The following is a 21,099-nucleotide window of genomic DNA, read 5'->3' as shown; positions in this document are numbered from 1 at the left end:
GCGCAGGGCTTCCCCCACCTCCCTGCAAAGGAGGGTTTGCTGCTTGCCACATCATTCCCCACTGATTCCCCCTCACTGGACGCAGTGCAGGTCCCAGCAGACCCATCCAGGGACATACTCCCAACCCAATCCCCCTCCCCAGAGCCAAACACTTCCCCTCCCTGCTGTAACCCAGTCCCCTTTCTCCCCCAACCTTATGTCCCGGTCCCAACAGACACCACCGCTTGAAACGCAACCCCCACTTTTTCCATTATTTTCAATGGGAAAATTGACCCCCCCATAACACGTTTTCACTTAACACGATCATTTTCTGAAACACATCTATAGTGTTTCATATGGAATTGCTGTATTATTCATTCCTTTGCTAACATAACACAAGAAACTGACCCAATTACATTTATAGGCAAATTTAAAACAAAATAGGTGACAGGATAGATCATGATGATTGCTGCTTGTGTTTGTGTCTTCTGAAACATCTGGCATTAGCTACTGTTGGAAGACACAATAGTGGGCTAGAAGGACCATTGGTCTGACCCAGTATGGTCATTCTGATGTTCTTATATAGAGCTGAAATGTATCTACCCCCTGTTGCAGCCCCCTAGATCCCATTTACCTTCCATAGCTTAGGTAGATCCTAAGAGCCCTGATGGGGTGTGTTCTTTCCACAAAGTTAGTAAAGTAAGAACATATATTTCATTTTTAAGGCTAACCAGGGTCCCTTAAGTGACTTGTCACAAGATGTCAGAATAGGCTCGTGTTAGAGTTGAGTGGGTCTAATGTTTATTAATTTTCTTTTAGGCAGGAATTAGCTAGTGCTCCTCTCAGCTAACTGCTAAACTGTCTGCCAAAAAAGTAGTTTTCCAGTTGTCCCTGGATAGAGATGTGTGTGTGTGGGGGGGAGGGGGGAACGGATGCAGTTGGCCCCCATTCCGAGCTCCGCTTGTACTGAGCATGCTTAGTAACACTTCTAAACCCTCTGTCATAAGAACATAAGAACAGCCATACTGGGTCAGACCAAAGGTCCATCTAGCCCAGTATCCTGTCTACCGACAGTGGCCAGCACCAGGTACCCCAGAGAGGGTGGACCAAAGACAATGATCAAGCGATTTGTCTCCTGTCATCCCTCTCCAGCCTCTGACAAACAGAGGCCAAGGACACCATTTTATCCCCTGGCTAATAGCCTTTTATGGACCTAACCTCCATGAATTTATCCAGCTTCTCTTTAAACTCTATTATAGTCCTAGCCTTCACAGCCTCCTCTGGCAAGGAGTTCCACACGTTGACAACACGCTGTGTGAAGAAGAACTTTCTTTTATTAGTTTTAAACCTGCTACCCATTAATTTCATTTGGTATCCTCTAGTTCTTCTATTCTGGGAACTAATAAATAACTTTTCTTTATCAGCCCTCTCCACACCACTCATGATTTTATAGACCTCTATCATATCCCCCCCCCCCTTTTCTAAACTGGAAAGTCCCAGTCTCTCTAGCCGGTCCTCAGTCCACGCCCCCCCATCATGACATTCACAGGTCGCCCCAATATGAAATGGCGCCCTGGGTGGGGGGGGGGGGCTGAGCCACGTGTCCTGCCCCTTCCCACCACGCCCAGGTTTTCGCACGTGCGCCTCGCGGCGGGAGCCCGCACAAGGACGGGCGCCATCGCTTGGACATGCGCAGTGAGAAGGCTGAGGGAGCGTGGTCGCAGGCCTGCGGTCAACACTGGAACTAGCTTCCCCGCACATGCGCAGCGAGGGAGTTTCGTTCAGGCACGTCGAGGACAGCTATCCCTGGCGCGGATCGATGACGTTACACCCGGAAGCGGGGGGCCTTTTTTCCCTTCTTGCCCGCTCCAAGGTGGTGCCTTGCCTGGGAGCGAGCAAGGCGCCGCGCACGGCAGCGCAGAGGCCGGCTTCGGGGGTTGGCGCAGCGGGGCCCTCGCCTCGGTGCCAGCCAGGATGATGGTGGGTAAAACCAGCGCCATCGCCGCGGGCCTCTGCGGGGCCCTTTTCATCGGCTACTGCATCTACTTCGACCGCAAGAGACGGAGCGACCCCAATTTCAAGAACCGGCTGCGCGAGCGTGAGTGTCTGGGGTCCCCTCCCCCGCCCAACCGCCGCCAGGCCTCGCGCCGGCCTCCCTTCCCACCCCGCCTTGCCCTCGCGCCGGCCGTTCCGCCCCACGCGCGCGCCCGAGCTCCCGCGGGAGAGGGTCGCGGACGCACGTGGCTTCTGCTGTCGGCTCCTCCTCCTCCCCCCCCCCATGGAGTCTCTTCCCCCCGCAGTGCGGGGCTCCCTCCTTCTGCCTTCCCTCCCTAGCCCAGCACTGATGCATTGCAGCCGGCCTGCTTCCCGCGCATCCCTCCTGGAAGCCGTCCCCTCCCAGCGCGTGTGAGCTGATCGATCTGCCCAGACTAAATGGCTGGGGTGGGTGAGGGTCTTGTCCCAGACTGTCTTTCCGCTTCCCTCGAAACCGCCCTGCGTGGGGATAATAATATTTCCTTGGTTACTAGGTGCGCACAGTAGGCTAAGCAGCTCGTAAAATGTAAGGGGTGGGAAATCTTAAGGGGCAAAACGGAGGCGATCAAAAAGAATAGTCACGGGGCAGTTGCTTTGCTCGTGGTCGCTCTTATGTTTGCTTGCGGCACACAGTGATTTGTGTGAAAGACGTGAGGAATTCCTTAATCTGAAGTTTAGCTGGCTCTAAATGCTTATTCTTTTCTAATATCAGATAATCTATTTTTATCTGGCTTTATTTCTATGGTTTATATGCGTTGTTAAATTTAAGTCCTTGAATTGGAATCTTGCCTTTCACATAGTACCACTTTTTGTTCAAGTTTGGCTGAGAATGTGGCGGTATCTGTGATATTTCATGTTGCATTATTTATGTGGTTTCAATGATTTTGTGAGACAAGGAGACAAAACACTTAGATTAGAGAAATTGTTAAGAGTTAAATGAGGACAGTAGCAGCACCCAAGAGCTCTGATCTTGAACACTTTGCTTTAATCTACTGCATTCTCAAACCCCTCTGGTAGCTTTATTGTCATAGCTTCCAGAATAAGAATGAATGCAAGAAAAAAATTGAAGAGCTATCCAAAATGTGGAGCTAATTTCCTGTGGCTCTTTGTTATTTCACCTCTTCAACAGAAGTTCAAATACTCTAATGTAATTCAGTTATGTGTTTAAAGGAAAGATTGTAGTTTTCTGTAAATGAGTTCTGGAAGTTACCTATAAACCAGACCTTGAAGCTGGTACCTTTGTGCCAATCAGGAGGCACAGAATCCCTGCATATAATATTGAATATGTTGAATTCCTAAACTGAAGAGAGGTTTGGGTTTGGATTTTTTTTTTCCCAGAGGGGAGTAAATCCATATCTTGCTATGCTAAAAACTGGTTTAATTTAGTCTTCTGTCTAGAGGTAGTCATGAGTACTCCACAATCTAAATCTAGGATTTTAAATATCCTTATAGAATTAACACTCTTGCATATGAACTGTAATAAGTAGCCTTGCCTGGATTCTCATGTGTAATTTATAAAACACTAATTCACAGGCAGAGGCAAGCTATCCTTGATTTTATAAGCAAGCTTAAATATACAGCAAGCTAGATAAGCAGCATGTATTAAACTTTATCTGTAGAAGTCATGAGCAGATAACTTGGTTTCTGTGCAAGAATCACCTGTAATATTGCTGCAATAATGGACTTCTGCACATTTGGCTTTGAAAATCGGGAATAGAAGAAATAGATGTGCTCAATTTTATAACAGTGAATTCTTTCTGAATTTTTAAATGTAATGTTTACTTCTAAAATAACATGTACTCCCAAGTATCCTTGTATTATGTATTATCATTTTAATGTATTGAGATGTTATATAAATGTGTTTATAATGGCAAATACTAGGGATTTAAATATCAGTTAATTGAATAGTTACTCGACTATTTTGTAGTCCCTGGGGTTAGGCTGGCATCCAGTGTGCTCCAGCCCACTTCCCAAGGAGCCCTTTGCGCTGCTGCCACTGTATCCGAGGCAGCAGCATGGGGTGCCAGGTGGAAGCTGGTCCTCAAGGGGAGCCAGTTTAAAAACCAGCTCCCCTCGCAGACCTGCTGACTGTTAGAGGCAGCATTGTGGGGTGGCAGCAGCCCCTGTCCGGGGGAGGGGTAATCTGAGCTCCGGACCCAGAGCAAATTGGAACTGAGGCATGCTACCTGTCTACCTGGCTCCTAATACACTTTAAATGCTGAGCAGGGGGTAGGTCCCGGACCCAGCTAAGGATGTTAAATAATGGTTAATTTACTAGTCGAGTAGCCGCTGAGCCTGGGCTCCATGCTGTGCTGCCGATTTGAATTGCCACATGGTGCTGGGGTTGTGACTGCAGGTTCTGCAGAAATGAAGTGTTGGAGCCCAGGATCAGCTGGAGAGTCCCCAGCTGACCCTGGGCTCCACATGCGGCAGTGCTGCACAGCTGATCCCCGATTCTGCTGTGTGGTGCTGTCTCTTTCAAATGTCCAAGCAGTGTTTCAAAGGGGCAGCGCTGCACAGCTGATCCTGGACTCAGCTGTGTGGCACCACCGCTTTGAAGCAGCAAGGGGGGAAAATCAACCAGTCGACTGATTATCAGATAAGCATTTGGCCAACCTGCTAAAAAAAAAAAAAAAAAAAAAATACTGGGTGGGAGGGGAGAGATGCATGTAGTTTCTAGCATTAACTGATAAGCAAAAGCTTATAGGTTAATCGACTACACTATTACAGCCCTAGGAAATGCCAGTTAGCTACTTTTTCTATCATTGAGAGAGTATGAGCCTGATTATCCTATCTACTATCAGTCTACACTGGTGTGGGAAACCTTTTTTGGGTTGGGGACCACTGACCCCCTGGAAAAATCAGTCAGGGGCTGTCCACAAATGAGAAGCAAAACAAAAAAATTCTCAATTACGTGCCCCCCAACTGAGAAGCAGAAAGTCGCTCACCACATTCCCCTTGCACACCAGTGCCTAGGAAGGCGCAGGCTAGAAGATTTTGTATGCTTTAGTCCTGGGGGGCCAGAACCTGGAGTGCCAGTATGGGCTCCCCAATGCTGCAGGGGAGGGGAGCCCTGAGCCTTGGGGACACTGAGCCTTGGGGGCCAACTCTGGCCCCCAGGCCTTAGGTTCCCCATCCTTGGTCTCCACCCAAAATGCTGCAGTGGCGCAGGTATGCTGCTGTTGTGCTTCAGTGGAGACACAACTGAGCCAACAGGAGAGCTGCTTACACAGGGTGTGAGGTCAGTCTTAACTGCACTGCTCACAGATGTGAATTTTTCAAGTTATGCCCATGTAAATTTATAGTGTAATCTGGTTTTAATTCCAAACTACTGCTGGCTGAAAAGTCCACAGCTAGCAATTTTGAAAATTGGACATTTATCTGATATTAAAAATTTAGTGTTTTATGCTGCAACCTTATAGTCTTTTTTATTTTAACTTTGTGTTGAGCATTCACTCCAGGTCCAGCAGAAATATTTCTCCCCTTTGATTTATGCTCTTATGCAACAGTTGTACTTCCATTTATTTGCTGTACTATTGCTGTATTCTCAACCCCCACTCTTATTTGTAGGACCATAAAATAGTGCTTGCATATGTTCTAAAATATGTAATATTTTCATTATTGGATTCGTATTTTTAAAAAAAACCCCTGTTTTCTATGGGAAAAGTTGACTTGGGAATAAAGCCAGTTCAAGAGCTATTCATGACCTTGTCATAACCTATTTTAAAAAGAGTAGTTGTCAGAAATGAGCTTAGATCATGGGTTCCCAAACTGGGGGCATGCAGTAAGTCCAGGGGGGGGGGCGCGAGGCAACCCAGCCCCCCTCAGTACCCCACCCTTCCAAGTTTTGCTGCTATTTTTATTTTTTTGGCCCTGTTCAGTTCCTTTTTTTTCTCTCAAGAAGTTTTACTGCTTTTTTGGGGGGGGTCTCAAATCAAAAAGGGGGCGTAATGCGAAAAAGTTTGGGAACTACTGGCTTAGATACTGTAGTGTCCTTGTAGAAATACTGATTACTAAAAATGCCAATAATGAAGCTGATAGTGATTTGATCAGTGTCTCTAATGGAGCCTTCAAGACAAATTTAAACTCATAACAGAGATTTAGTTTTATTAGATCAGCTACCTTAAAGTTCCTTTAGAATCTCTAATGAAACTTGTCTACGTCAGTATAAATTATTAATCCTGTGTAAAAAGACTGAAATTCTGTTGCATTTTGCCCATCTATATCTTTATTTCAATGTCATGTGAAGTGCGTCAAAATGCAGAAAAGTAATAGAGAGTTAGCCGTGTTAGTCTGATCTTGCTTAAACAAAAGGAAAAACTATGTAGCACTTTAAAGATTAACAAGATGATTTAATAAGTGATGAGCTTTCTTGGGCCAGACTTCTGGCCCACGAAAGCTCATCACCTATTAAAACGCAGAAAGTTTGTGCATATATTGATGTGCCTGTGGCTCTTCTTGATTGTAAGGCCTTATTGATACTGAGGTTTTTCTGAAACACTCCATTGTGGCTTCCATTGTTTCTCTAGTACCAAGGCAGCTCCACAAGTGCTAGCAACAGAGTGTGTTGGTATAGACAGGTCAGTGGTGACTACCATGGTTGACTAAACTTGCTTTGAGTAGTTAGACAAAACAGTGGTCAAAATGCAGTAGCTGGCCCACTATGTGGAACTGCCCTCTTAGTAGAGAAACTGAAGAGAATTTAATTACTACTTCTTGTAAATGCAACTTAAGCATTATATTACAGCAATTAATACAATGTAAAGATAAATAACTAGGACTATTGATTAATCAGTTAATTCACACAACTTAAAAAGTACAATTAATCAGGATTAATTAGAATTATTGATATTTAAATATTTTTGCATGTTTTTCTACTTTTTCAAATACTGTATTTGAATTACTCTGCTCACCAGCCACACGGTTCTGCAAGCTGCGCATGCGCAGATCACATAGTGCCGGCTGTGCCGGCTTGTAATCTACTCGCCACGGGCGAGTAGATTACATGATTTGTCGAGCCCTGTTAATTACAATACAGAATATGTAGTCAATAGCATACACTTATTTTAATTACAAATATTTGCACTGTAACAATAAAACAAATAGTATTTTTCAATTCACTTCATACAAATACTGTAGTGTGATCTCTTTACCATGAAAGACTTATAAGCGTAGGGTCTTTTGTTGTATAAATGCACTCTAACAAAATGTCCCCAACTCTACTTGGTCCTACTTCTTGGTCAGCTAATCACTAAGAAAAGCAAGTTAGTTTATATTTATGGGTAATGATGCTACCTGCTTCTTATTTATAGTATCACCTGAAAATAAGGACAGGTGTTTGCATGGCCCTTTTGTAACTGGCATTGTGAGAGATTTACGTGCTATATATGCTAAACGTTTATATCTGCTCCTTCATGCTTCTGCTACCATTCCAGAGCTTCTGCCAGCATTCCAGAGGACATTCTTCCATGCTGATGATTCTCATTAAAAAAGTACATTAATTAAACTTGTGACTGAACTCTTTGGGGGAGAATTGTATACTGCTCCAGTGTGCACTCACCGCCACCTGTGCCTCCCACCTGCTGCCTTGAGGCTGCAGGTGAGCCTCCATCCCTGCCCAGCTACAGGGTTGCCAATTAGTGGCATGGGGGTGGAGGCAGCTCTGCATGATCTGGTGCTCCTGAAGGGGCACTGCCTCGCCATCCCCCTCTCTGCAGCAAGGGGTAGGGCAGGCATGTCCAAAGTCCGGCCCGCGGGCCAATTGCAGCCCGTGTTCCGGTTTAATATGGCCCCACAGGTAATTTGGCAATATCTATCTTTTATGGCCCCCAACGAATCCATATGTATTGAGATGAATACATTGTAAAATCTCAGTTAATGTCAGTTGGTCTAAATCAGTTATAAATATATTTGGACACAACATGTATACTTGGTGTTATGTTCCTGTTCATATTTTTTGAACTTAAAAGTTGACAGACAACCTTTATTACCAATAATATGTAATGTACTTTACAATGTTCCTGACATATATTTCAGCTTCCTGGATTTTTTTTCATCTGGCCTTCAGATATGAAAGGCAGAGTGATTTAACACCTGTTTAGATTTGTCATCCATGTGACGAAATGAAAAGTATGCCGTTTGCAATGAACTTTGCATAAAATAGTTAAATTGCGTTTAATTTTAATGGTTTAATGGTTTAATGTCAGGCAAAATGGTCGGCCCTCACGCATGTTCACTTCATAAAATCTGGCCCTCTTTGAAAAAAGTTTGGACACCCCTGGGGTAGGGGAATGTATGTAGTTGTTGGACTAACTGATAAGACCAGACTTGTTGGTTAATTTACTGCTCAACTATACGCTAACACCCCTACTGACTTTCTAATTACCATATTCTTTGCTATCACAGCTGAAGCCATGCTCCTGTTTGCTGTCCCAGGAATATTTTGAACTTGCTGCTACAAATAGGTGGAGAGGGAATTCACAGATACTTTCTAGAATCATTTGATAGGGTTTTCTTGAATTCTTGTAACCAGTAAATGTATGCTGTAGATTTATTCGCATTCTAGGTTTTTGCTCTGAAACTTGTCAGGTGCCTCAAAGTACCCGTGCAAGGGTATGTGTAATGCAGTGTTTCCCAATTGGTGCTCCACGGAACCCTGGGGTTCCACGAAGCAAAATTAGGGGTTCCGCGAGGAGCCGGCACTCCCTCTGAAAGAGAGCATGCCGGTGTGACGGGACGGACCCATCCCAGAGGGGAGGACTGATCCGTCCTGCACACAGTCCTCACCGACCCCCGCCTTTTACGGGCCACACAAGGGGTGGACAGCTGTCTGTGCTGCCTTTTCTTGCGCGGCGGCACAGCAGGGCTGTTCTGCCGCTGGGGGAACGCTGAGCCGGGAGACGTCAGCTGCCTTCCGGGTTGTGCATCTGAGGCAGGAGGGGGCAGGACGGGTGACGTCAAGACAGAGTGTGCGTCAGGGAGAGGGGTTAGCAGGGTGGAGCCAGAGCAGGGAATTCAAAAGGGCTGTGGCCGCAAGAGACAGGGCGGGGGAGGTAGTGAGGGAGATTAGAGGGAGACAGGTGAATGGGAGCAGAATCGGAGCAGGGGAGGAAGCACCAGCATTGTCCCAATGCCTGGAGTTAAGGCGCGGGGGTGGTGAGTGTCAGAGCTAGGGGACCCCGGGGGGGCCGAAGTCCGAGGTCCCTGGGGGTAGGAAGAAGCCCAGGGCAGGGCTTGCCTACAGACGGCCTGTGGGCTGGTATGTTGTGGCAGGAGCCCCACCAGCCAGACAGGTCCTTACATGCACCTGTCTTTAGGGCCCGGTCTGGGACCTGGGAGTGAGGATGGGTCCGGGTCCTTCTACCCCCACCCACCAGCAGCGGGGCAGAACTGTTGGAGACGCTTGTGGTATCGGACTACAGAATGGATTGCCATTGAGGCAGAAACAATTGTAAACTGGTTAACAAAATGATGGCCAGGCGACCATTAGAGCCAGAGTAAACTGACAGAAAAGGGGGAGCCAACTGCCACCCCTTTATAGCAAGCAGAGGGGTATGGAGGCGGGGGCAGAGGGAGCAATTGCTCCTGGCCGGCACACCAGGGGAGTGCTGCACAAGAGTGATCCCATGTGACCCACTGCAGGGAGGGAAGCACTTCCCCTCCCCACAGGAGCCGGCCCGCGCTGTCTGAATAGCTGGGGCTGTGAGACCAACAGCTTAGTTCTGGGGCCTTTCTGTGAGGTGCGAGGGAAGGGAGGAAGTTCAGGAAACCTGGGGCTGCTCAGCTCAAACTACGCAGGCAGCGTGCTCTGCCCTGGAATGCCCTGTGCCCTCCCCCTGCAGGACGGCATCGCAGAAGTAAATTGCTGGGGTGCAACAGCCCCTGCTACTCAGGCAGCACGCACGCCGGCTGTTTGGGGAGGGGAAATGCAGTCGCATGCTTCCCGGAACCCAGAGGTGCTGCAGGATTGCCAGGTACTGGTCCCAGCTGCCCCGTCCAGTGCCCGTCATGAGTATCCTGTCCCTAGCACGCTGCCATCCACCCTAACACCCAGCACCGCCCTGGCCCTGGCCCAGGCACCTCAGCACCCTGCCACCCCAGGACCCAGCAGCACCCTGTTCCTTATCCCAGCACCCTGCCACCCACCCCAGTGCCCAGCAAGACCATGTCCCTGACCCCAGGACCCTGCCTCCTGCCCCAGCACCCCACAACTTGAGCCAGCATCTTGCCACCCAGCAGTACTCTCTCCCTGACCCCAGCACCCACTAGCACTCTGTCCCCTGCCCCTACCAGCACAGTTGGGACCACATTAGTGAGGCTTGGAGGGGTTGGGGTTTTTTTGCATCTCACTTGTGTGGCCCCAACTGACACTTCTGTGGGTCAGCGACCCTTGACTCAAAACAGGTTCCTCACCCCTCTCATAAATAAAGACAACGCTAAAACCTTTTGAGTTTGACATAATATTTTATTTAAAAATGAAGCCAGGCCAACAAGCCCCCAATTGGGACCAAACCCCCATCTCACTGCAGCATCATAACACTCCTGCACCACCTAACCCCAAATCTGAGCCTATCATACACTGGAACCCCCTGTCCTGAGCCTCTTACGTCCCCACACTCCTGCATCCCCACATCCTCAGTCTTCTGCCACAACATTCCTGCATCATCCACACATCACAAATCTGTGTCCTGAGCCCATCATACTCACAGCCTTCTTGCCCTCAGTCCCTCACATATCCAGCCCAAACTCCTGCACCCTCACATCCGCAAGCCCATGGCTTGCTCAGCACCCCAACCTTCCACCTGAGCCCAACACTCCCCAGCCTGGAGCCTCCTCCCCGAGTCAACATCCCCTTCTCCTACATCCAAATTCTCTCTCAGAGCTTGTACTTCTCATCCCTTCCCACATCCAAATCCCTCATTCCCACCCCAGAGCCCGCATCTCCTGTCTCAAGCTAGTGAGAGTGTATAAGGGCAAGTGACGGAGAGGAGGGGAACAGAGAGGATGAGGCCTCAAGGAACGGGTAGAGGGTCTTGGGGAAGGAATATGATTTTCATGCATTGGTGGGGATTTTCATGAATTGTTGGGTCCCTCTCCTCCCTCCTCCCCCTTTTTTTTCCTTGAAATTCCGAAAAGCTGAAAAGGGTTCCTCAGCCAAACAAAATTGGGAAACACTGGTGTAATGTATTTTTGAATATTGGTTTGGATGTCTGATGCTTGCTTTTTAATCCATTTGAAGCAAAATATTTTTAGAAGAAATTATCGCATTAACTTTTGGAACTGACATGAATGGTTCTAGGTCCAGATGATTTTTTTAAATCTGAGGCTGCTTGTACAACACTGGAGAATATCTCTATCCCAAGAATAGACTCAAAATGTAATCTTATTTTTCAAATGGGGTTGCTAAAACTTAAATGATTTTTATATCTTCTCTGTGTTCATTTTATGAAGGCTGTTCTTCAGGCTTAGATTAAGATTCATCTCCCCCTCTCTCTTATAATTAATCATGAAACATCTACATTTAAAACGTACGTTCCTGTAAGAGATTAAGTGATTAGCCTTGGAAATTAGGGATGTTAGATATTGGGTAATTGAATAATCGCATGAAATCTTTGTGGTTACACAACTATTCAGTAGTCCATGGGAGTGGAGCCAGCAGCCAGTGTGCTGAGGCCCCCGCTATCCTGTGCTGTTGCTGCCTCTCTAGCAGAGGCAGCAGCACAGGATGCCAGGTGTGAGCTGGTCTGCAAAGGGAGCCAGTTTGAAAAATAAGCTCCCTGCACAGACTGGCTGCCTGCTGCCCTGTGCTATGGCCTCTGATACAGAGGCTGCAGTGCAGGTGGCAGCAGCTCCTGTCCACAGGGGTCTGAACTCCCCATAGACAGAGGCTGCTGTGGAGGGAAGGGAGCAGGGGGATGCTGCTGTAAAGCAGCCTCTGTCTGCGGGGAACTCAAACACCCTCCCACCCCACCTCTGACAGAGACAGCAGCATGGGGGGGCAGGGGCAGACAGAACCTCGGCGCTAATGGGGGACGACAACAAGCTTTTAAGCTGGCTTCCCTTAGCACCGTCTCCTGCCCACCCGCTCAGGGGAAGGAATGCAAGTAGTCAACAAGATGAACGTAGGCTTACAGGTGAATTATATAGTCAACTATTCGTTGACATCCCTGTTGGATGTAACTGATTTGCAGTAGCTGCTGTACTCATACTTCAGCTTCTGCTTGTATTCTCTTTGAGCACAGGGACATAGTAAATGTTTTTTGATCCTTTTAAAACGGCTTTCCTTTATAAATCAAGAGTCTCAGACTAATACAATACCTTTCTATGCAAATCAAGGAAAATTGGGGGTTAACTGAGAGAACACTAATTTCTCAAGCATGAATTGTTTTGAGTATTAGACTTGGAGACATAATGTTCTTTATAACACATTTTATACACATAAATAACCTATATATCTCCAACTACAAGATTGCATAGTGGTATAAAATATGTTATGGAAATGTAGGGATCAGGATAGTACTGCATGTTTCCTTTTGTTAGAAGTTGAAATTTACAGATGTTTTCCATAAAAAATGTTGATTGTGCATTTCCAGTTTTTCATATGTTAAACTGTCATCTAGTGCAGGGGTTTGCAGATGTTTTCATAGTGTGGACCAGATACCATTCTGAACATCCTTTGGCCATTAGCGCAATCACTTACATGTATTCTAATGTGCTGTATGACCAATTTTTTGTCAGCTCCTAATTGCGCACTATCCAGTGGTCTAATACACTTATTATCACCTGATCTCCATTTGTAAATTTTTTCAGCATAACTGTTTCAGATAAGGGTGGGAGCATAATTATAGTTAATGCTATTCCCATACAGGAATAGATATTACTAGTATAAAGCACATTTATACGTATAATTGCATTGACTCTAGTAAATTGTGCTATTTTTATCTGTCTGTGCCATAGTGGTACAACTTCTTGGTGCAGACAAATCCTAAAATATCTTCTGTATTATGTTAACTGCTGATTTTGTAAATGTCAGTTCTTTCTCAACTGTTTGATTTGGTCAAGCTCTGTGTGCTTTAACATTTGGGGGAGTTGTCATCTTCTACTCAAGCCTGTTACACCAAGCTGCCAATCCTTAACTCTTTCTGTTAGAGCATGGGTGGGCATGAGGCATCTAGCTGGCCAGATCTGGCCTGCCAAGCCACTGGATCCAGACTGCAACCACCTCACCAACATACTTTCTACAGAACAGGGGCAGCCGCTTTAAACAGCAGGCTGCTAATTGCTCTGCAGCCTGGACAGGGAGAAGAAAGCTTCACTCGCTATTCCTGCCCCCGCAAAATGCCCGAGCTTTGGCCAATTTCCAGCCAATAGGAGTTGAGAAATTTTGCTGAAGGCAGGGGTAGTGAATAGTCTCCTCACTCCCCCCCCCCCCCTCCCGTCCCCAATCCTTGCTCACTCCTTCCCTCCCTGTGCTGGAGCAGAGCCATGTGGAGTAGCTCACCCAGCACGCAGGCAGGGGAGTCTGCAGAACTCCTGGCTGAGAGCTGTCTAGGTAAACACCTCCCAGCCAGACCCTGCCTCTGGCATCCCCCCTTCCCCTCGCAACTACCTGGCTCAGGCCACCATCCAAACCCTCTGCACCCCTTTCCCCCAGATCTTACATTCCCTCCCCCAGGCCAGAATCCTCTCCTGCAGTGCGATCAGAAGAAGATACGCAAATTCCCATTCGACGTCGCGTAGTCTAGATGAGCCCTTACTGTTTTACAGTTGGTACCTAGTTCCAATTAGTATTTTGTGCCAAGTTCTGTGAGCAGGGACCTGCCTCTTGCTCACAGCTTAGCTTTGCTTTATATTAGTCAAGTTTTGTCCATTGTTAGCTAGGTCGCAGGTCTCAAACTAGTCCTATGCTACATGAGCTTTTGTTTCAGGCCCTCATCTTAGTATGGTTGCTAGTGATGTTTCTCTGGTGGGCCCTCTTCAGGTAGGTTATGGGCTGAAATGCAGAATGTCCAGAAGCGTATTAAAATGGCTGCTCACTGCAGTAACTTGTCTCAAGGTTAGATTGGCTTGATTTGCAGACCAAACCCTTGTGCTGCTCATGAAAAAAAGATGTATGTAAAGGAATCTTGAGCTCCTAATGTAGCAATCCTGTCCTACTTATTTGTTGCTCCCTTCTCTCTTCTTTGGCCAAGCATGCATAAAGTAAGGATTATCAACTCTACAGTTTCTGTAGTACATAGGCTAGTCAGTGGGGCAAATCTAAACTACATCCCTCTTTTGAAAGAGGAATGTAAATTAGACAGATCGAAATTGCAAATGAAGCCGGGATTTGAATGTCCTGCGCTTCACAATGGCAGCCTCACATTCTTTCAAAAATGTGTATTTCAAAAGTGAAACTGCCGTCTAGACGTTGTTCTTTCGTGGGGAAGAAAGCCCTTTTTCGAAAGATTCTATATTCCTCAAAAAATGAGGTTTATAGGATCTTTCAAAAAAGGTGTTTTTTTTTTGTTTTGTTTTTTTTTCCCCCGAAAGAACCATGTCTAAACAGTGGTTTCACTTTCAAAATATCCGTTTTCGAAAAATGTGCGGCTGCTTTTATGCAAGTGAAGCACAGGAAATTCAAATTCTGCTTCATTTGCAATTTCGATCTGTCTAATTTACATCCTTCTTTCGAAAAAGGGATGAAGTCTAGACATAGCCTGAGAGAAGAACCCATCCTTCCTGAGACTATAGGGCCAGTGCCTTCCTTACTTCCTCTAACTGGGGTAGGGCGTGGATGGCCATTAAAACATTACATGACTGTCTCCATGGCAAAAGAACTGCACAGAATATAATTAATCCTACAAATGTAGCAACTTCCTTTGCTAACAGGTTTTTCAGTTGCCATCTGTGTAGTAGGTTTAATGATATTCTGCTGTGGGCCTAGATTGCAACCCTCAGCCTTCATCTATAAATATTTAGCAGATGTAATTATCAGTTCCTTATTTTGAAAATAACATTGGCCAATTCACGGTTTTAAAATAAAAACTGAAGACTATTTGATAACTAAACTCAATGATGTTTTTATCTACAGGAAGGAAGAAACAGAAGCTTGCCAAAGAGAGAGCAGGGCTATCCAAGGTAATACTGTGTTCATTTCTGTAGTCCTAATTTGAAAAACGTCTCATACCAGATTTAATTGTAAGCAAGGTCTGTTCAGAGAGGGCTGTGTGCTTGCTTCCAATGTTAACAACCCTCTTGCAATATACATTGTTTATTTTTCAGCATCCATAAATCACTGTGTGGGGCGGGTTGATTTCTTTTGCATAACAGACCGATTCTGGGAGGATTAGTGCTCTTACAATTCTCTGAGCTCGATGTGAACTGAGGGTGCTCAGTTCCTCATAAGATTATCTCTTCAGGAATTTTTAGAGTTTAAGGGAAGGATGGTCAATAGGCCAACTGTGGGCCAAATCCAAACCACAAGATGTTTTTGAACAGACCCTGAAATCTTATTTACTTTTTTTTCCCCCCCTCTGGAGTCTGTACTTCAACTCTACCCTTAAGAAATTTAGACCATTGACAAAAATATACTACCCTTGATTTAAAGGTTACCAGATCAGTCTGCATCCTGTAAATTGAGTTTGGAATACTTGAAATGAAGCTTTAGATTTGATAACATGTTTACTTACTGTTAGTTAGTCCCCTAATGAGTAATATGGAAAGCAGTTTCTGTTGCCCAAAATGAGAAACATTATTAGTCTCTTAGACATTGACTGCATTTGTTACAAAGCATTTTGGAATTAAGTTTAAAAAAAAATATTTTCCTGTAAATCAACTTGTTTAAAGAACACCATCTTAAAGAGTGGTAAATGCAATGATCTGAAGAGGCTCTCATGCCCGATCTTTAGAGATTTTGATGAATGTTCTAAATTAACAGGCAGTTCTGAGGTGCTGCTTTTTTAAATCCATTTTTGCAGTTTTCCTCTAGAAGTGTGTAGCTAATTATTTTTGTTATTTGCTGCTCCTTTGTGTGCTATGTATTGATGCTTGGAGACTTTTCCAATATTTTAATTTTTTTGTATTACAGCTACCTGATTTAAAAGATGCTGAAGCTGTCCAAAAGTTCTTCCTTGAAGAGATACAGCTCGGCGAGGAATTATTAGCACAAGGTGGTTGCTGCAAAAGTCTCTAAGATGGGAAGTTATGAAAGGAATTCCTCTCTAGTCTGACAGAATTGTTGTCCTGACACAGAAGTATTAACAGAATGTTTTGAAGAGCTTTAATATACCATGTTTTTAAACTATGCAAAGATTGTTTTAACAGATGTATGTCAGTGTGCCATTTGGCTGATATTTTAGGTTAAACATTAATAGAGTTCAACTGCTAAACAAAGTAGCCATCAAATTAGCCAAATGAAAATTTTAAGATTACTTTATGTGGCTAGATAGACAGTTTTTAATTAGAAAGATTCAACATGATGATGAGGGGGTAATGCTTGCAGTCTACTTTGTAGATGTAGTGAAGTAGCTTATAAAGTTAAGCAAAGCAATATAATGTGCCAAAGGCAAAATTTGAAGTGAAACCTGATGTCTCCATAGGTGACTATGAAAAGGGCGTTGACCACTTGACAAATGCTATTGCTGTGTGTGGGCAGCCACAGCAGTTATTGCAAGTCCTGCAGCAGACTCTTCCACCACCAGTGTTTCAGATGCTTCTGACTAAGCTCCCAACAATTAGCCAGGTACGTAATGCTTCTTCTCTCTCCCCCCCGACACACACTTTTTATAGGGAGTGGAAATAATGGAACTGCTCTTCACCAAGGTTATCTAGAAATTGGTCTTCATGGAAGGTGGTTATTTCCCTGGATCCACTAGGAAACCAAAATTCATCATGTAGATGATACATGTGACTATCCACTGAAGCTGTAAAAAGTACTTCTCACCGTCAAATACAATGTGTTCATAATTAATGGAAAAGTTAATTCAGTAGGTACTTACTGAATTTTCTTTGTGCATCAGCAACTCAGAAGCAATAGTATCCACTTGAATTCTGATGCCTTTAAGCAAAATATCTATTACCAGATACTTGTGGGGGATGGAGAGGAGTAGGTAAGTGGGAGGGGCTTTTATTCTGATATGCTTTTAATGTATATATTCTAGGTAATATAAAACAGTAATGGGGGGAACAAAAACATTTTATGCCAAAAATAATAGAAGCCACTACCACTTCCTTAGTCTGTCATCTCTAAATCCTTTTAGAATTAGTCATTCTGCGTGGTAGTAACTTTAATGAGAGAGAAATATTTCATATTTCAAATGCCTCCAGACTTCTTTCTGTCACTTGAGTTGGTGGTAGTTTTTGGAAGACCTTTTTAAAACATGAAAAGTGTTTTCTAGAACACTTACTGGTCATACATCATTAACAATGCACTGCTGAAAATACATCTCAGTGTTTTGTCAAGTGACAGAAGTAAGTCCGGTGGCATCAGAAATATGAAATATTTCTCATTGTATTGGAAGGTTATTGTTTCTCTTTGAAATAGAACATAAGTTTCTAAATCATTTGCAAGTCAGGATAGTACTGAGTTGTGGACATTGCTCATGGTAAATTCTGCAAAACTCAAATAATGAATTATGTATATATTTTAAACATTGCACTTTGAGTAGTTGAGAGTAATGAGGTCAAATGTATCTACACTCAACCCCTAAAAGAGGGATAACTCTTAATTACCATCTTATCCATTCCTAGTCGCCATCAGATCTAGTCAGGCTCCCTAAAAGTGTTAAAACCTAGCATTTCAAATTTCATTCCGCAGGGAGTTTTAATTCTACATGTTTGAGCCTCTGAAAAATACAGATTAATAATGGGAAATACTCAGATTAACTCTGTGACTGTTGCAAAAATATATGGTCTAAATGGGCTGACCTACAACATGAACATTTAGGCTACGTCTACATTGGCAAAGTTTTGTGCAAAAGCAGCCTCTTTTGTGCAGTATCTTATCACCTGTCTACACTGGCCGTGAGTACTTGCGCAAGCACACTGACGTTCTAATGTATAAAATCAGTGCTTCTTGCACAAATACTCTGACACTCCTGCTCAGGGATAAGCCCTCTTGCGCAACTGTTCTTGCGCAAGAAAGCCTGATGTTTAAAATGGCCATCGGCGCTTTCTTGCGCAAGAGCATCTACACAGGGATGGATGCTCTTGTGCAAAAGCACATCTTTTGTGCAAAGGCACATGACAGTGTAGACGCTCTTATTCAAATACTCTAACATAAAAACTCTTGTGTTACAGAGTATTTGCGCTAAATCATGCCAGTGTAGACGTAGCCTTAGTCTTCAGGTATCAGGCTTAACATAAGAAGGTATCATGAATTTAACACTTTCATTTTTCAGTTTATATAACTGAAAACAAAATTGTCCCCTCTGAAACGTACTGTTGGGATAGGAACTGAACTTCTTGTATCTTGGGTGATTAAGTATCTAAAACTAGTTGTAACTCTAGTTTTGAAATACCCTTCTAGGAGAATGTATTAAGAATAAAGATTCTATATTCTCTACATCTGTGGTCACCAACTAGTCGATCGCGATGCAGTGTTCCTAGCCTCCTTATATTCCCTCCACCCTCAACAAGAAGCCTGCACTGGCTCTACAGCCTCTTGCAAAAATGGAGCTAGCTCTAGCTTCCTGTGGCGTGGGGTGATGGCCCGTGGCTCTGCACCAAATACAGCTTCTCAGGAAGCGCACTTCCTGAGAAGCCAGATCTGGTACAGAGCCTCAGGATGTCCCTCACATGCTGCAGGAAGGAAGGGAAGACAAAGTGCACACTCCTCTCACCTGCCCACTTTGTCTTCCCTTTCTTCTCTATGCTCTGGGGAGGCGGGGATTTAAGATGGTGGTGCTGGTTCTGGAACGGCTGGAGTGCCAGGGGAGTGAGGTGTCTCAGCTGGGGCCACATCAGTGAGGTTTTGGAGGGTTGGTTTTTTGCACCTCACTTGTGTGGTCGCTGACTGATTTTTATTTATTTATTTTTTCCTGTGTCAGTGGCCCCTGACCCAAAACAGGTTCCCTGCCTCTCCCATAAATAAAGACAATGTTGAAATGGTTTGTGTTGGACATATTTTATTTAAAAATGAAGCCTGGCTAACAAACCCCCAGTTGGGACCAAATCTTCATCTAGCCGCAGCATCATAATGCTCCTGCACCTCCCACAGACTCCAACCCGGAGCCAATCATGCACCAGAACCCCCTGCCTTGAGCCTCTCACATCCCCAAACTTCTGCACCCACACATCCCCTGTTTTCTGCCACAATACTCCTGCACCATCCACAGACTGCAAACCTGTGCCCATAGCCCCTCCTGCATCCCCACATCCACATGCCTGGGGCTTGCTCAGCACCCCAACACTCTCCACCCTGGAGTCCCCTCCCAGCCAGCATCCTCTTCTCCACTTCCTGTGCCCAGATTCCCTCCCAGAACTTGCACCTCACCCCTTCTCACACTCAAATCCCTCATTCCCATCCCAGAGTCTTGTCTCAACCCCAGTGAGAGTGAGTATGGGCTGGGGACAGCAAATAATGGAGGGGGTAAGGCTTCAAGAAACAGGTGGTGTTTTGGGGAAGGATTGGGGTTGATCTTGACTTGCCCTGATATTTAAAAAAGTGATCTTGGGTGTGTAAAGGTTGGAGACCACTGCTCTGCATGGACACTAAAGATCACATGCTGCTCCTTGGAAGAAGGGTTTGGCGGAGTATCCTTGATGACTAGTTCTCCTTGTCTCCTCCTCCCACTCATGCAATGTTGTGTGTGCTGCCACCTTCCAGCCCATGTATGATTGCATTTCAGTGATGTATGTAATTTCTAAAGTAGTTTGAGATGAAAGGTGAAATAAAAATGAGAAATAAACTATCTTAATGATCAGGAACAGCAGCCACTGTTTCATTAGAGAACAATGTCAGTACACACAAGTGATTACTGCATCGCTAATAAGAGATGTGATTTGACATTGACTGTCAGATATTGCATAGTACTTAAATTTTTCCCATTATAATCTTCACAAATCCCTGTCCAATGTATGCCTAAGTTTATCTTTGTTCAATAATCCATTTCTCAGTGATAGTTTTATAATTTATGAATAAGAATTTTTCTTTTACAGAGAATTGTAAATGCACAGTGCTTGGCTGAAGATGATGTGGAATGAGAAATCACGCCACAGTGGAGGAAACTAAGTGTTTTCTTAGCCCAGAAGATGAGCATCAGTGATGAGATAAAAGGGGCAAATGTGGTCATTAAAGAACTATATACCCCACTGAAATCTACCAGAGTTAAAATTAACTTTGAGTCGGTGGGTTTGGCTGGATTTTATTTATTATCCTAGTGAAAAGTGTATTTTGATAAAAAAATCATTTTATAAATACACTGAGTTATCAAGGTATCACTGTCTTCATTGAATACTAATATGCAGTTGTGATGTTGTACATATAAAAACATAAAGCTACTACATATTAAATACCCAATGCTCATTTTTGAAAAAGTTAAGGCAATAAAGATTTATCTGTGCTTGTGTGTCCCTGTGGTATTACTTTAAGTCTGAAAAAGTCTATTGGGGTTACAGATTGTCACGTAAACATTGCTTTTGACTTTTTCCCTTAATGGGCAAGGAGAGAACTTGTTCTGACTGACATTAACAAGCTAATCATGCCTTTAATAATCATGTGGAGAACCTGGGTACCTTACTGATTAGAGGAGAAATATAGTCCAAACAATAGCCAGTCATGTTATAGCAATAAAATCTAAAACCATGATACAAAAGAGAGGTGATAGCAAAAACAGAGATCTGTATATATATAGTGAAAAATTCCCTTAGGTAGCATGGTGCAATATCTGTATAGCTGCAAAGCTGTCTCACTTGAAAATGTGGGTAATTGCATGTGTTGCTGGAGTGACACAGTCTGAAGTCATGAACAAGCTGCAAGGACACACGTTTTTTAGAAGTTGGAACCCATTATGCTAGGAAGGAGGATAACACTTCAATCACACTTGTAGGATTTGGAAGACTAGACTAGTTAGTTTGACAACCAGTTTAATTCTTTCGGTGCAAGTA

General features: G+C 44.5%; 1 protein-coding gene and 1 non-coding gene across 2 annotated transcripts; both read left to right on the top strand.

Moving 5' to 3' along the window:
• Nucleotides 1-1,817: 1,817 nt before the first annotated feature.
• TOMM20 (translocase of outer mitochondrial membrane 20) lies at nucleotides 1,818-20,555 on the top strand. The gene is made up of 5 exons (XM_006122051.3): nucleotides 1,818-2,077; nucleotides 15,086-15,132; nucleotides 16,082-16,163; nucleotides 16,593-16,735; nucleotides 20,152-20,555. Exons 1-5 carry the CDS (start codon nucleotides 1,954-1,956, stop codon nucleotides 20,194-20,196), a joined length of 441 nt encoding a protein of 146 aa, XP_006122113.1. The 5' UTR covers nucleotides 1,818-1,953; the 3' UTR covers nucleotides 20,197-20,555.
• LOC112545621 (small nucleolar RNA SNORA14) lies at nucleotides 3,006-3,147 on the top strand. The gene has a single exon (XR_003089150.1). It is a non-coding gene; the product is annotated as a small nucleolar RNA SNORA14 (small nucleolar RNA).
• Nucleotides 20,556-21,099: the final 544 nt, after the last annotated feature.

The sequence above is a fragment of the Pelodiscus sinensis genome, chromosome 3 (genome assembly GCF_049634645.1).
Source record: "Pelodiscus sinensis isolate JC-2024 chromosome 3, ASM4963464v1, whole genome shotgun sequence".
In the NCBI taxonomy this organism is placed as follows: Eukaryota; Metazoa; Chordata; order Testudines; family Trionychidae; genus Pelodiscus; species Pelodiscus sinensis.
This window is presented reverse-complemented; position numbering and strand designations above follow the sequence as displayed.